This window comes from Mesoplodon mirus, assembly GCF_964341445.2.
Source record: "Mesoplodon mirus genome assembly, chromosome: 4".
Lineage (NCBI taxonomy): Eukaryota > Metazoa > Chordata > Mammalia > Artiodactyla > Ziphiidae > Mesoplodon > Mesoplodon mirus.
The window spans coordinates 149,063,413-149,075,803 of NC_138979.1; the positions used below are offsets into that span (position 1 = coordinate 149,063,413).

Sequence of the window (12,391 nt, forward strand, 5' to 3'; positions counted from 1 at the left end):
AAGTCTTCTCTCGGCTTTAGCTACATTTGTACTTATTCCTAGTGTTCTCCACCATCCAACTCAAAAGACATTATCTTCCCCCACTGTCTGCCACTGACTCAGATATTCAGTTTACAGTTGTGACAATGAGTGTAGTGGTTAACAACACACTTTCACCTATTTAGTTGAGTGAAAAGTGTAGGCCATATTTAAGAAGATCTACTAGAATGCAGAAGAAAAAAACCTGAAAATTGGTAACTGAAGAAATAGTACCCCAGTTTAAGACAGAAATAAGAACAGTTGGCACAGAAGAACTTACTGAAGACATAATCGAAGAAAATTGTTCCAGGCTTTAAAAAAGCCATGGATATGTTGGTGAAAAGACTAGGTTCCAGGAAAAAATCAACAAAAGATCCCCAAAAATGGCACATTCTGTCAATTTTGTTGTGTTAAAAGGAAAAATTCTAGACCAAAAAATTCTGTTGCCCATACAATAACAAAAAGTAAACAACATCACACTCATTCATGAAACATGAAAGATTAAAAGGTAATGGAGTGATGTCTAGGCAATTATGAGGAGAAAAAAATATTGGTACCTACCTAGGAATTTTATACCCACCCATAGTTTAGTCACTGCTACAAGAATTATTACTAACAAAAATATTTTCATCTACAAAAAGTAGAGTTATTTTGAACAACACAAGGGCTTCCCCCCATTCTTTCTTGCATCTTTGGAGATTATATTGAATCTCTTTATATTGTCTTCAATCTGGAATCTGAATGTTTTTATATTAAATGCATTAATATCAGCATGTAAGATAGTATCTCAATTATGGTAAAAATAAGAAAAAAATTGTAAGAGAAAACAGTGATAGGTGGTGAGATTCAACGTGATCTTTTTTTTAAAAAAACATTTTCCAGTATTTTCAAAATATTTTACTACATGCATGAATTATTTATTTTTTCTTTAAGTCTCTAAAAATAATAGAAGTTTTTTATTTAATAAAAATATTTTATAAGTCAATAAAGGTAAAATCAATACAGACAATTTAGTATTTGCCCAACAGTCAAAATGACTGAAAGAAAGTACCCAAAGTCTTGGGTGGTTGTCTTCATCTTTTTCTATATTTTGCAGATTTTATGTAATAAGCCTCATGTTGCTTTATAATGGAAAAATATAGTTTATTCAAAAATCAAGATTTAGCTTCCTTAATGAATGTCATTATTAGGTACAAATATTTCTGCTTATGGACGACAGATGAACCCTTTTTTACCTAAGCCCAGATCTTAACGTAAATCATATCCTGTATTGTTAGTGTTACTGACCCGCTTGAGGTATATATTTTCCTTCCAGAAGTTTTCATTTATCAACATGTTGTAGCATAGAAGAGTCCAACATTTATTCAAGCATCAAATATGTATTGAGTGCCTATCCTATGCTAGCTGCTGACAGTACAGTGGGTAACTGAGGCAAAGTCCATGTTCATATTCAGTTGAAAATTTAACATTTGAAAACTCTTGAAAAAGCTATTGAGGTCTCAGTGGATGGGAACATATAGTAGAAGCAAGTAGAGCAAGTGTAGTATCAGAGTTAGACAGTAGAGGGTGAGCAGTTGTCCCATGGGTTTGAAATAGCTTCTCCAAAGGTCTGGAGGTAAGCTGTGTTTGGGGAACCAGAAATAGATGAATATACTCGCAACAAAGAGTTTGATGCTGGGGAATGATGAGTGATAAAGGCTGGAATCAGCAGCTAAGTCATAAAAGGCCTTGTAAACCAAGTTAAGGAATTCAAGTTTTGCCCTATGGGTAATGGGAAGCCATTGGAGGGTAAATTAGTTTCCTAGGGTTACCATGACAAATTGCCACACACTTGACAGCTTAAGACAACAAATATATTCTCTCACAGTTTTGGAGACCAGAAATCCAAAATCAGGGTGTTGGCAGGGTTGGTTCCTCTGGATTCTATGAGGGAGAATCTCTTCCAGGGCCTTCTCCTGGCTCCTGGTGGCTGCTGGCAACCCTTGGCATTCCTCAGTTGGTGGCTTCACAACTCCAGTCTGTGCTCCCGTCTTCACATGGTTTTCTTCTTCTCTCTCTCTCTTCTCCTTTTCAGTGTCTTTTAGGGATACTTTTCATTGAATTAAGGCCCACCCTAATCCTGGAAAATTTCATCTGAATATCCTACCCTAATTACATTGCAAAGACCTTTAAATAAGGTCATATTCTGAGATTCAGGGTGGATATCTCTTTTGGGGGCCATAATTCAACCCACTGCAGAGGGCTTTAGGAGGGCAGTTGAACAAATCAGACTTAATTTCAGAAGGATTGCTCTGGCTACTTTGTGGAGAAAGGATTTGAGGGGGTAAGGCTGGGCACCTGGAGATCAGTGGGAATCTGTAAAGGAATCTCAAAGCTAGAGGCTTTGGAGGTAAGAAAGTGGAGGTAAGTATAGGGTGCCCTGAAGATGGTTGATTGTGAAGGGGGAAAGAAAAGGCTATGGATGAAGAGAACATATGGTGGTGAGGAGGGTCTTTTAAAGGATGGGAGATACTTAGTGCATTTTTCATGCAGGTGAGCATGATGTTGTATCTACTAAGGGAAGTAGCTGAAAATACAAGAATGGGGGGAGGTAGAGATAATTTTTTTTTGGCCGCCCTGCACAGCTTGCGGGATCTTAGTTCCCCGATCAGAGATCGAACCCGTGCCCGCTGCAGTGGAAGGGTGGAGTCCTAACCACTGGACCTCCAGGGAATTCCTGAGATAATTTTTTTTTAATTGAAGTATAGTGGATTTACAATGTTGTGTTAGTTTCTGGTGTACAGCAAAGTGATCCAATTATACATATATATATACATATATTTTTCATATTCTCTTCCATTATGGTTTATTACAGTCTATTGAATATAGTTCTCTGTGCTATACAGTAGGACCTTGTTGTTTATCTATTTTATATGTAGTAGTTTGTATCTGTTAATCTCAAACTCCTACTTTACCCCTTCCCCATCCCTCTGAGATAATTGTTTGGATGAAAGGGAGGCAGTGGGTGCTGGAGCACAGCCTGTGTACAAAGCAGCACATCCAGCTCATGTTTGACTACTCTGGGGTATTTTAAAAGCTCTGTAAAGATGATAATGGTGATACTGAGGAAGATGGTTATTCCTGTTTGAGAACGCTATATGTGCTGGGTACCACACAGCTTATTTTCCCTGTGTTAGCTCATTTAGTCTTTAATGTAGTTATATTTATTATATCCTTTTATTGCTTAGGAAACTGAAACACGGAGAGGTTAAATAATTTGCCCAAGGCCACAAAGATAATAAATGGTAGAATGTGATTTCCTCCCGGGCTGTGTGACTGTTGAGTCCATACCAGTAAACACTGCTACCTGTGCTGCCTCTGGTGGCCGAGGGAATAATCAATCTGTGCCTACTTTTTTTTCACAATATATGTTGACTTTGATAAGCAGGCGCTTATTATCGTTTTGCAGATTACAAAACTATTATCTTGCCTCCAATTTTTTTTGTTTGTTCTTTCCCTGGCTTGCCACCAGATTAATTCAGTGAGGCAATGCCATTTATTTTCTTTATCTTTTCATAGGGTTGGAACTTGTTTGATTCATCCTTTCTCTGTTTATCTGGATGGTAGGATGAGGTGAATATTAGCCCTTCAAATTATTAATTCACATGTTAAACCTGCCCAAGGATTAAAGGTGCTCTTAGGAGACTCATTTTCATGAGCTTTTGCATATACCCAACTGCCTTGAATAACTCTTATTGACACTTGCTTTGTGATTGATCCTTTACACAACTTGATTTTTTGATTTGTTTATGGAATATCATCTTAACTCAAATGTCATTTCCTTGGAGGAATCTTCCCTCAGCCCGGAACGAGCTCTGGCCTATGTGTTATATGTACCTCATAGCTGAACGCAGTGGTTGGGACTCTGTAAAGCATACTGGGTAACACTTAACCAGGGTCCTTTAAAACTCATAATTTTTTTGATGAGGGGGGAACAGAGGAAGATGGAAATTCATCTTCCAAAATTCCAAAAAGTTAGCAGTCAAAATATAATTTTAATTTATTATACGGATGGCACAAATTAGGAATTTTCTTGTCACCACCGATAATCATCATCGTCATGTATCGCTTAGATGAATTTGCAAAACTGTATCCAGGAAATGACTTTCCTCCAGTTGCTCATGTTGATAGATGTATGTCTGAAACTTTGTCTCGGGTGATTATTTTTTAAGCTTTAGGCATTTGTATTTTTAAAACACTTGCTTTTATAACAGTGGTTAACCATTTCCAGCTCAACCCATTTGACTGATATCTCTCTATTAGCTTGCATGCTTGAAGTTGAATATTAGGCTGAGGATAGGGGCCAGAGGAGTTATATTCCAGGTAGAAGAGGCCACGTGTGCAAAGGTATGGAGGTCTGTCATCTAGGAACCAGCCTAGCAGGATGTACCTGGCAATAGTCCTTTTCCTTTCCCCTGTACACAGTTCTGGGGATGCCGGCAGGTCAGGACTTGTAGAGTATCTGCCACTCTAGTTAATAAATGTAAAGATTCCAAATAACTTTGATCAGTCGTTAGAACTAGAAGTTGGTTCACTTGGTGATATTTTTTCCTTTGTGTTCTCTTGCCAGTCCCTCCTGAAGCCATCAGCTTCTTGTCTGCAGTTGGGGTCTTTCTTGTTCTTCTGGTTGTCCTCTTTCTCTTCATCAACAAGAAGCTGTGTTTCGAAACCACAGGAGGCCTTCCATGCCTGGACCAACAAGGGAAGAGAAAGCACTCTAAAGACAAGACTGGGATCCATGAAGGGCTGGGTAAGCATCATGCTTCACAGTCTCCTGAGCTTGGCATCTTGCTGTGGTTTGGGTCAGGGAAAGAATGTCACTATTTCAGGATGGACCCCATTAAGAAATCACACATGAGCTGTTTAGCACCTGCTGTGGTGGACACAATGAATGGGCATTACTGAAGAATACATTAGCTTTAGGAAAGTAATGCTCTCTTCAGGGTCCATAGAGCAGATAGGATAAGGCTGACCACCACTTCCCATCTTCTTAGCTTTTTAGATGTCTGTGTTGAGTTTCCCTCTGACTCATGCTTGAAGGAAAAAGCTGGATTTTTATTGACAAGAGCCTTGATGTGTTTTGGTCTCATTATGTTGGAACAGTGTTGCCATTTCACTTCAGTTAGCTGTTTTTGAGATTTTCAGTGCTCAGGGCCACTCCCCACCTTATATGGCAACAGTCACTTTTCCAACAGGAGGTTTTTACTCTTTAAGTTCACTGAATCTACTACATCAGTTACTAACTTCTTTCAATTTGATGGGGGAAAATAACATAGTAAAAGAAATAATTGGCTTCGTGCTCTTAAAGGACATATTCTATTTTCAATTGCTAAAGGGTAGAACTTTGTGATACAGGATGTTATCACAGAGTGATGATTATCATCACACAGAAGCTGGACATTTAAAGACAGAGCTCTTATTTTACAGGTAACAACTTTGCTTTTTTTTTTTTTTAAATCAGTCTGAGTCTTACCCTCCTTTCCCATTCCCCATGTGTGGGGCATGACGGAACTGGTGGAGGGACAGTCTTAACATTACTTTTCTGAGCAGGGGCAAGGCCTTGAGGAAAACACCCCTTAGTCATCCCACCTCCTGGGCATATTCTGGGTGAGCCAGCCTGGACCAAGGAGAATATTTGGCTTATTGATATGGCACCTTATGTAGCCATCTTTTAACTTTTTTGCTTGGATATAAGGAAAGGCACAATTTTAGAATAAATGTGTATTAATTATCTGTTGCTTTAACAAATTACCCCACACCAAATATTTATTATCTCACAGTTTCCAAAGTTTATGAATATGAGACTAGCTTAGCTGAGTGGTTACAGATCAGGGTTTTTCATGAGGCTGCAATGTCAGCTGCAGTCATCTGAAGGCTTGATTGGGGCTGATTGACTCACTTCCAGGATGGCAGAAGACTTTAGTTCCTGTGTGAACCCTCTACAGAGCTGCCTGAATGTATTTATCACATGGCAGCTGGCTTCCCCCAGAATGAATGATCTAAGAGAGGAGAGCAAGAGGAAGCCACAGGTTTTTTTTTTAATGACCTAGTCTACATACAGTGTCACTTTTCACCACATTCTAGTCATTTACTAACTACAGCCTATGTTCAAGGGAAGGGGGATTAGGTTCCACTTTTTAAGGGAACAGATCAAAGACTGTGTGATGTATTTTAAAATCACCATAGGAGAGAATAATGGGCGGGGTGTAAATTGCAGTTCTGGCAGTTGATTTGGCATTGCTACCGTTGCAGTGGCCTTATTTTTTGAACTCCACTTGGGACATATGGCTCATCTTCTGAAAACAGAATGGAATTTGTTATGTGAAATCTGGGCCTTACTAATGGTTTAGCCACTACTGTCTCAGCCGGGACATAGGTGAGCAGGATGCATAGACTTCTGTTTGGGATGATACGAAGGTAGGGTTCATAGTGATTCTACTTTTCTCCTTTCAGCAGCTGACTGTCACTTGTTGTGTGACCGAGGCAAATTATGGAACTGTTCTAAATGTGTTTCCTTATCTGTACATTGGGGTTATCAATACATCCCTTACAGGGTTGATCTAGATTAAATGAATTAATTTTGTAAAGATACCAGCATTGTGCCTATGATAAAAGTCCTAATAGAACTTTAACCATAGCTGTGTAGTATTAACAAAATTCCAGTCACAATAGTGGCTTTAGGAATGACATCACACATGAACACATTGTATTCATTACTTAAATTGGGAGATTAAAGTTGGTGGTTTTCTCCTTTTCAAACTATAATGGGTACAAAGAACTAAGGTTAGAGCTATTTAAGATATTTTTCTTTTTGTCTTGTTTGACATGTTATCTGAGTAATTTAGAGACAGTTATGAATTATACTTGCAAATAAGTTGAGGTTCGAAGATAATGTTGAAACAGTAACAATAAAACATGGACCAGAAGCTGTTAGCTCAGGAAACACTGAAATCCATGTCTCAAACTTAGAGTGGGATCCTATGAAGGAGCTTTAAAAATAGTTTAATCAGGAGAATCTACAAATTATAACGTCTAAGAAGCAAACACCTTCATTTTGACATTTCTCCTTTAGAAGTTTAATTATCATTGATCAAGAGTCTTTGAAAAATGTGCTTCTAGCCCAGATTTTATCTAACTTTTGATGTTTGCCTTAATTATCATCCTCAGAGCCCTGACTTCTCAGTGAAGTTGGGATGTTCTTAACATATTTTGACAAATGTAGAGAAGGGAGGAAGGCAGCCTGGTGTGGAGGAAAGAAGCACAGTGAAGACAACCAGAGCTTAGTTTTGCCACTAATTGGCTGTGATATTTTGGGAAGCTCACCTCACCTCTCTGGGTCTTAAGTCCTCACTTGCAAACTGATAAGTCTGGACTAGGTTCTTCTCCCAACAGCTGTCGTGCAATCCTGTTTGATCCTTTGGGTTACCGTAGCAATTTCTTCTCTGGGTCTCAGTCTATGAATGAAAGAGGCCTAATGAAAACGATTAAAAGCAACTAGACCATCCTACTCTGAGACTGAGCCGTATGAAATTGCCATTTGAATAGATCAAAAAATGGCTGAATATCAGCAACCTAATCATTATAATCTAATATACATGTGAGGTTCTGAGGAATAAAATAATTCTTTTCTTTTGTGTGGTAATATCAGAGAGGCAGGCGTGATAATTTATTTTCTGAACGCACTGTGCAAAATAATTGACCTCACAAAAATACCTTGCCTTTTCGGCTATTTTTTCAAAGTTCAAAGAATTTACACATATCATTTTATCTGGAGGTAGGTAAGGGGAGAAAGAAACTGAAACAGTATCTTCCTAATAACATAGGCAATAATAATAATGAGATAATGATAATTAGTGGCTATCATTTATTTAGGATTTACTATGGCCATACAGCTGCTAAGTCTGTTACATGGATTATTTGACTTCTTAATGCAAGGTACTTGTGTTGTTTGTTGGTAGTGATTGCTTTGGGGGAAGGGTGGATATGACTTGCTACAAAGAAGCCATTGTTCAGCGTTGAGATAAAAAATTGATTAAGAATAAAAATCCCATGGTGAAATCATAGTTTTTAAAGAAGCTTAGCTTTGAAAGGGAGAAGAATTTTGTTTTTTGTTTTTTTTTGTTCCCCCTCAAAAGCTTTCTTTATGTATCAAAGGCAACATTTAGAAGTTGGAGCAAAGAGCTTCATTTTCAAAGGCACAGGGTAGAAAGGATGGAGGATGTGACAGGCGGGTGTTTCCTCCCAGGCAGGGAGGGGAAGAAAAAAGGCTTTCCACCACTGGAAAGGGCAGCCCGTGGCTTGGAAGGACCACAGGGAAAGAGATTTGGAGGGCTAGAGAGCTGCCTGGACCCTGAGAAGGGTGGCAGATGTGGGGTGGGGTCGCAGTGGTTGTGGTGAGAAGATCTGAGTCCAACATGGCCTGAGGAAGAGGTGGAAAGCAGAGTGCCATGTGCATCCCCTTCCAAAGGGTGGCAGGAGACTGCCTCATACGTGTCTCGTGTGGGCCTACCGTGGCTGCAGGTGTAGGACACACTAGTGGGAATGGGAGGAGAGAGATCTGGAAAAGAGTCTGAGCAGTTCTTCAGGTGAGCAGCTCGTGTCACACAAGGGTTTAGAAGTTTCTGCGTGACCCTGTGGGGAGAAGACAGCAGAGGAATAAGAGCGCTGCCAGGGAGCCCTCCTGCCAGGGAGTTGTCACACCTTGGGGTAGTGTGGGCCTGTAACAGAGGTTGGGGAGCACGCCACCCGAGGCCTGCCTCTTGGCTTAGTGCTCTGCTGTTGCCTTCTTGAAATTCTTAATGGTTTTTGAACAAGGGTCCTTCCATTTTCGTGTTGCACTGGGTCTTCAAATTATGTACTTGTCTTGCCTGGAAGAATCACCAGAGGTACTGCAGGGCTGGACCCTTCCCGAGGAAGGCTGTAGAGGGAGAGGCTGACTCCTCTGGAGGTCAGGGAGCCAGCAGGGAGGAACGGCACACCACGGTCAGCGTGCTTACAGCTATGCCCATTGCTCTCTGATGAGCAGGAGCGTGGGGTGGGAGTGCAAAGCCCCCAAACTGCCGACTTTATCCCAAGTGAAACTGACCAAATGACTTTGAGGGGGCAAGCTGAAGTTTAGTTTCTCAACACAGAGCATGGGAGGGGGTGTGTTGGCAGAGAGAGACAAGAGCACAGTGAGACAGCATGGCGACAGCTTTTGTACATTTAGGAAGAGCTGCTGCTCAGCCAGGGCTCAGCAGTCAGCTGTGTCAGCTGGAGCTCGGGAGTGAGGTGGTCCACATGTGACAAGTTTCTCCCCACCAGTTGGTTAAAAGGCCCAGCTGACTGGTTCCTCCTCAAGACCACTCCCACCTCTTCACCTACAACTGAATGTTTAGCTTCTGGTCCAGCTGGGGCTCTGACCTGCCCCACTTCCTTCTGCTTGGGCCATGATGGCTGCTGTTGTCAGATACTTTTCTTTTTTTGCGGTACACGGGCCTCTCACTGTTGTGGCCTCTCCCATTGCAGAGCACAGGCTCCGGATGCGCAGGCTCAGCGGCCATGGCTCATGGGCCCAGCCGCTCCGCGGCATGTGGGATCTTCCCGGACCAGGACACGAACCCATGTCCCCTGCATTGGCAGGTGGACTCTCAACCACTGCGCCACCAGGGAAGCCCCGAGAGAGGAATTTTTTTTCAAGCTATTAAGCGGCAAAGCTGGGACTCATATCCCAAAACTGCCTAATGTCAGAGGCCAAGGCCTTAATTACGCTACTTTTCTGCCCACCTGATCTTCCCAACTCAAGTCACTATTTCATGCTTTTGAACTTCTGGGATGGGAGAAAATCAGGGGAAAGGAGGGTTTGGGGAATGGTTTGGTTTCCTGTGGCTGCCATACAAACTACCACAAACTTCGTGTCTTAAAAGAACATAAATTGATTTTCCACACAGTTCTGGAGACCAGAAGTCTGAAATCAAGAGGTCAGCGGGTCCACACGCTCTCCCAGCTTCAGGTGGCTGCCGACCATCCTCGGCATTCTTGGGCTTGTGGCTGAATCACTTCAATCTCTGCCTCTGTCTTCACATTGCTGCCCTCCTGTCTGTGTCTGTTCTCTCTCTGCCACTTGTCATTGGATTTAGGTCTCACCCTGATAATCCAGGAAGATCTTCTCAGGATCCTTAATCACATCTGCAAATACCCTTCCACCATTCACAGGGTCCAGGGGTTAGGACATGGACATACCTTTTTGGGGACCACCATTCAGCCCATTATAGAGGGAGAGGAGGTGGAAACATCACCTGGGAGTGATGTTCAGTCACTCTGAATTAGGAGAGGCGATGAAGAATTGGATACAAGATTCTTCTTTCTCCATTTTCCTTCAACAGTGGTATTTCACACTCCCCATCTGGGGTTAGAATGATTCTTTCAAAGAGAGATAACAAAAGCTTGTCAGATATTTATGGTATAGACTGTAATCAGCAGTCAGAGTGCTTTCCAAACGTGAGCCCCGTTGAACTACACTGGATCTCAATTTTAGGAAGCTTTTAAAAAATATACCAGTGCTCAATCCCACTGCAATGAATTATGTCAGAATAGGGAGTGACAGCGGTAAGGGAAACTGTATAGTTTTTAAAAGAATACCAGGTGATTTAAAGGTGGGGCCAGGGTGGAGTGCCACTGATGGAAGGGGTGGGTTCATCGCTAACTTCCCCTTTCAGGTCGGGGAGGGTAGCGCTTGAACAGTGTTAATGCTGGCCCAATCCACCTTTGCTTCTGCCCTCAAAGTATCCCTCCAGTGGTTCCCCACCTGTTTCCTTCCCTGACTGGTTCATTTCAGTTCTACCTTGGTCGGCAGGCAAGCTTTTTCCTTCATGATGCTTTCCCTCCCTACCACCCCATATACACCATGGCACTATTAGCAGATTACTTTTGCACAGGAATTTAAATAAGGAAAAGTTATTTAGGAAAAGTGTCTACTTTGTAAGATTATTCAAAGTTGTCAAGTTACAACCATCTCTAATTTATATTCAAGATTCTGAGTTTTACAAAGTTTTAGTGAATTAGACCAAAACAGAGGAATTTGGCTGCCCCATCTTTGTAACTTCCAGGGTTTTCTGAATGATTGTGACTATATTCCATTTTCCTTTTATGCCCAAATAAGAAAGAGCAGTGACAAACTTTACAAAATGGTATGAATCAGGATCTGAAACAGATGTAAATATATATATATATATATATATATATATATATATACAATACTGGATAGCAGATATGGTTGCTTTTATTATTATTATTACTATTATTATTATTTTGGGCTCCTTAAGATTGAGAAGGACATTTAACCATGTACCCATCCTACAGTTGTAAATAACTAGTGTCACCTTCTTTATACTTCATGTTTAGTATGATTGATGAATTAAATATAGGCTGAAAAAGGTGTCTTAAAGGATAATATAAAAGCAATACAATTCATTTTTTCTGGGAGGTTTTGGTTGCTGTCTTTAATGTTGTATTTTCTGAACCTAGAGTCTAGTCTTCTTCACCTGCAGGTTTGTGTGGTGGTTTTGCGCTTGGACTGCTCAGATGAATTTTAAATGAATCAAATATTTTAGAATTAAAAAAAGGCTGTTCCCCTAGCCCCCCTTTTTTTTTCTGATAGGATGATTAAAACCTGTAAATGCCACTGAAATGCTTTTGATATGATTTGTAAACTTTTGGATTGTAAAATAATTTGTTTTAGAGTTATGAATTAACTATCTTTAGAAAGTTGAAATCTTCAGCCCCTCCCATCATCCCCCCTCATTGTACTTTTTTTGTCCTGAAATAGTGGAATAAATGGAATAGCCCCTCTTTACTTCTTGTCACCCTTCCCCAATGAGGCTTAAGCAAAACAGGACCCAATTTGGAGGGTGATACCTAGAGTGGGAAATCTACTTGTTAACAGTTTAAATTGAAAGTATCTTCTCTCCTGATTTTAATGCTTTCATTTGCATTATGTATTTCTCTAAGTATGTGTTATATTAGGTTGAACTCTTTGAAATTACTGTTTCTGTAGGTTGGAAGTTTCATATGGTTCAACTTAATACATGAGATGAAAAGCTGTAAGGAGCTGTAGGAGTTTGAACATCAGGATGAGCCTTGGTATATCTCATTGTGGTGTCTAGTTACTTGTTTTGGTGACTTGATTAAGACACAAATAACTGAGAATACTCTCAATGAACCTGTTAAAGTATGACTGATTGAACCCTGTTTGATGGGTACAAATTCCAAAGAACACAGTTGAAAATGACTGGTTTGAGAATATTCATTCATCCATTCAGTATTATTTATTAGGAATCTATGTTGTGCTACCCAG

The 12,391-nt window shown here is 40.5% G+C and overlaps 1 protein-coding gene across 1 annotated transcript in view; it reads left to right on the forward strand.

The window, feature by feature from the left end:
- Positions 1-12,391, forward strand: part of SYT16 (synaptotagmin 16) — a 243,089-nt gene that overhangs the window by 99,384 nt on the left and 131,314 nt on the right. Inside the window, exon 2 of the mRNA XM_082617802.1 lies at positions 4,628-4,807. Coding sequence (XP_082473928.1) covers positions 4,628-4,807 — 180 coding nt within the window. The remainder of the gene's footprint in view (positions 1-4,627; positions 4,808-12,391) is intronic.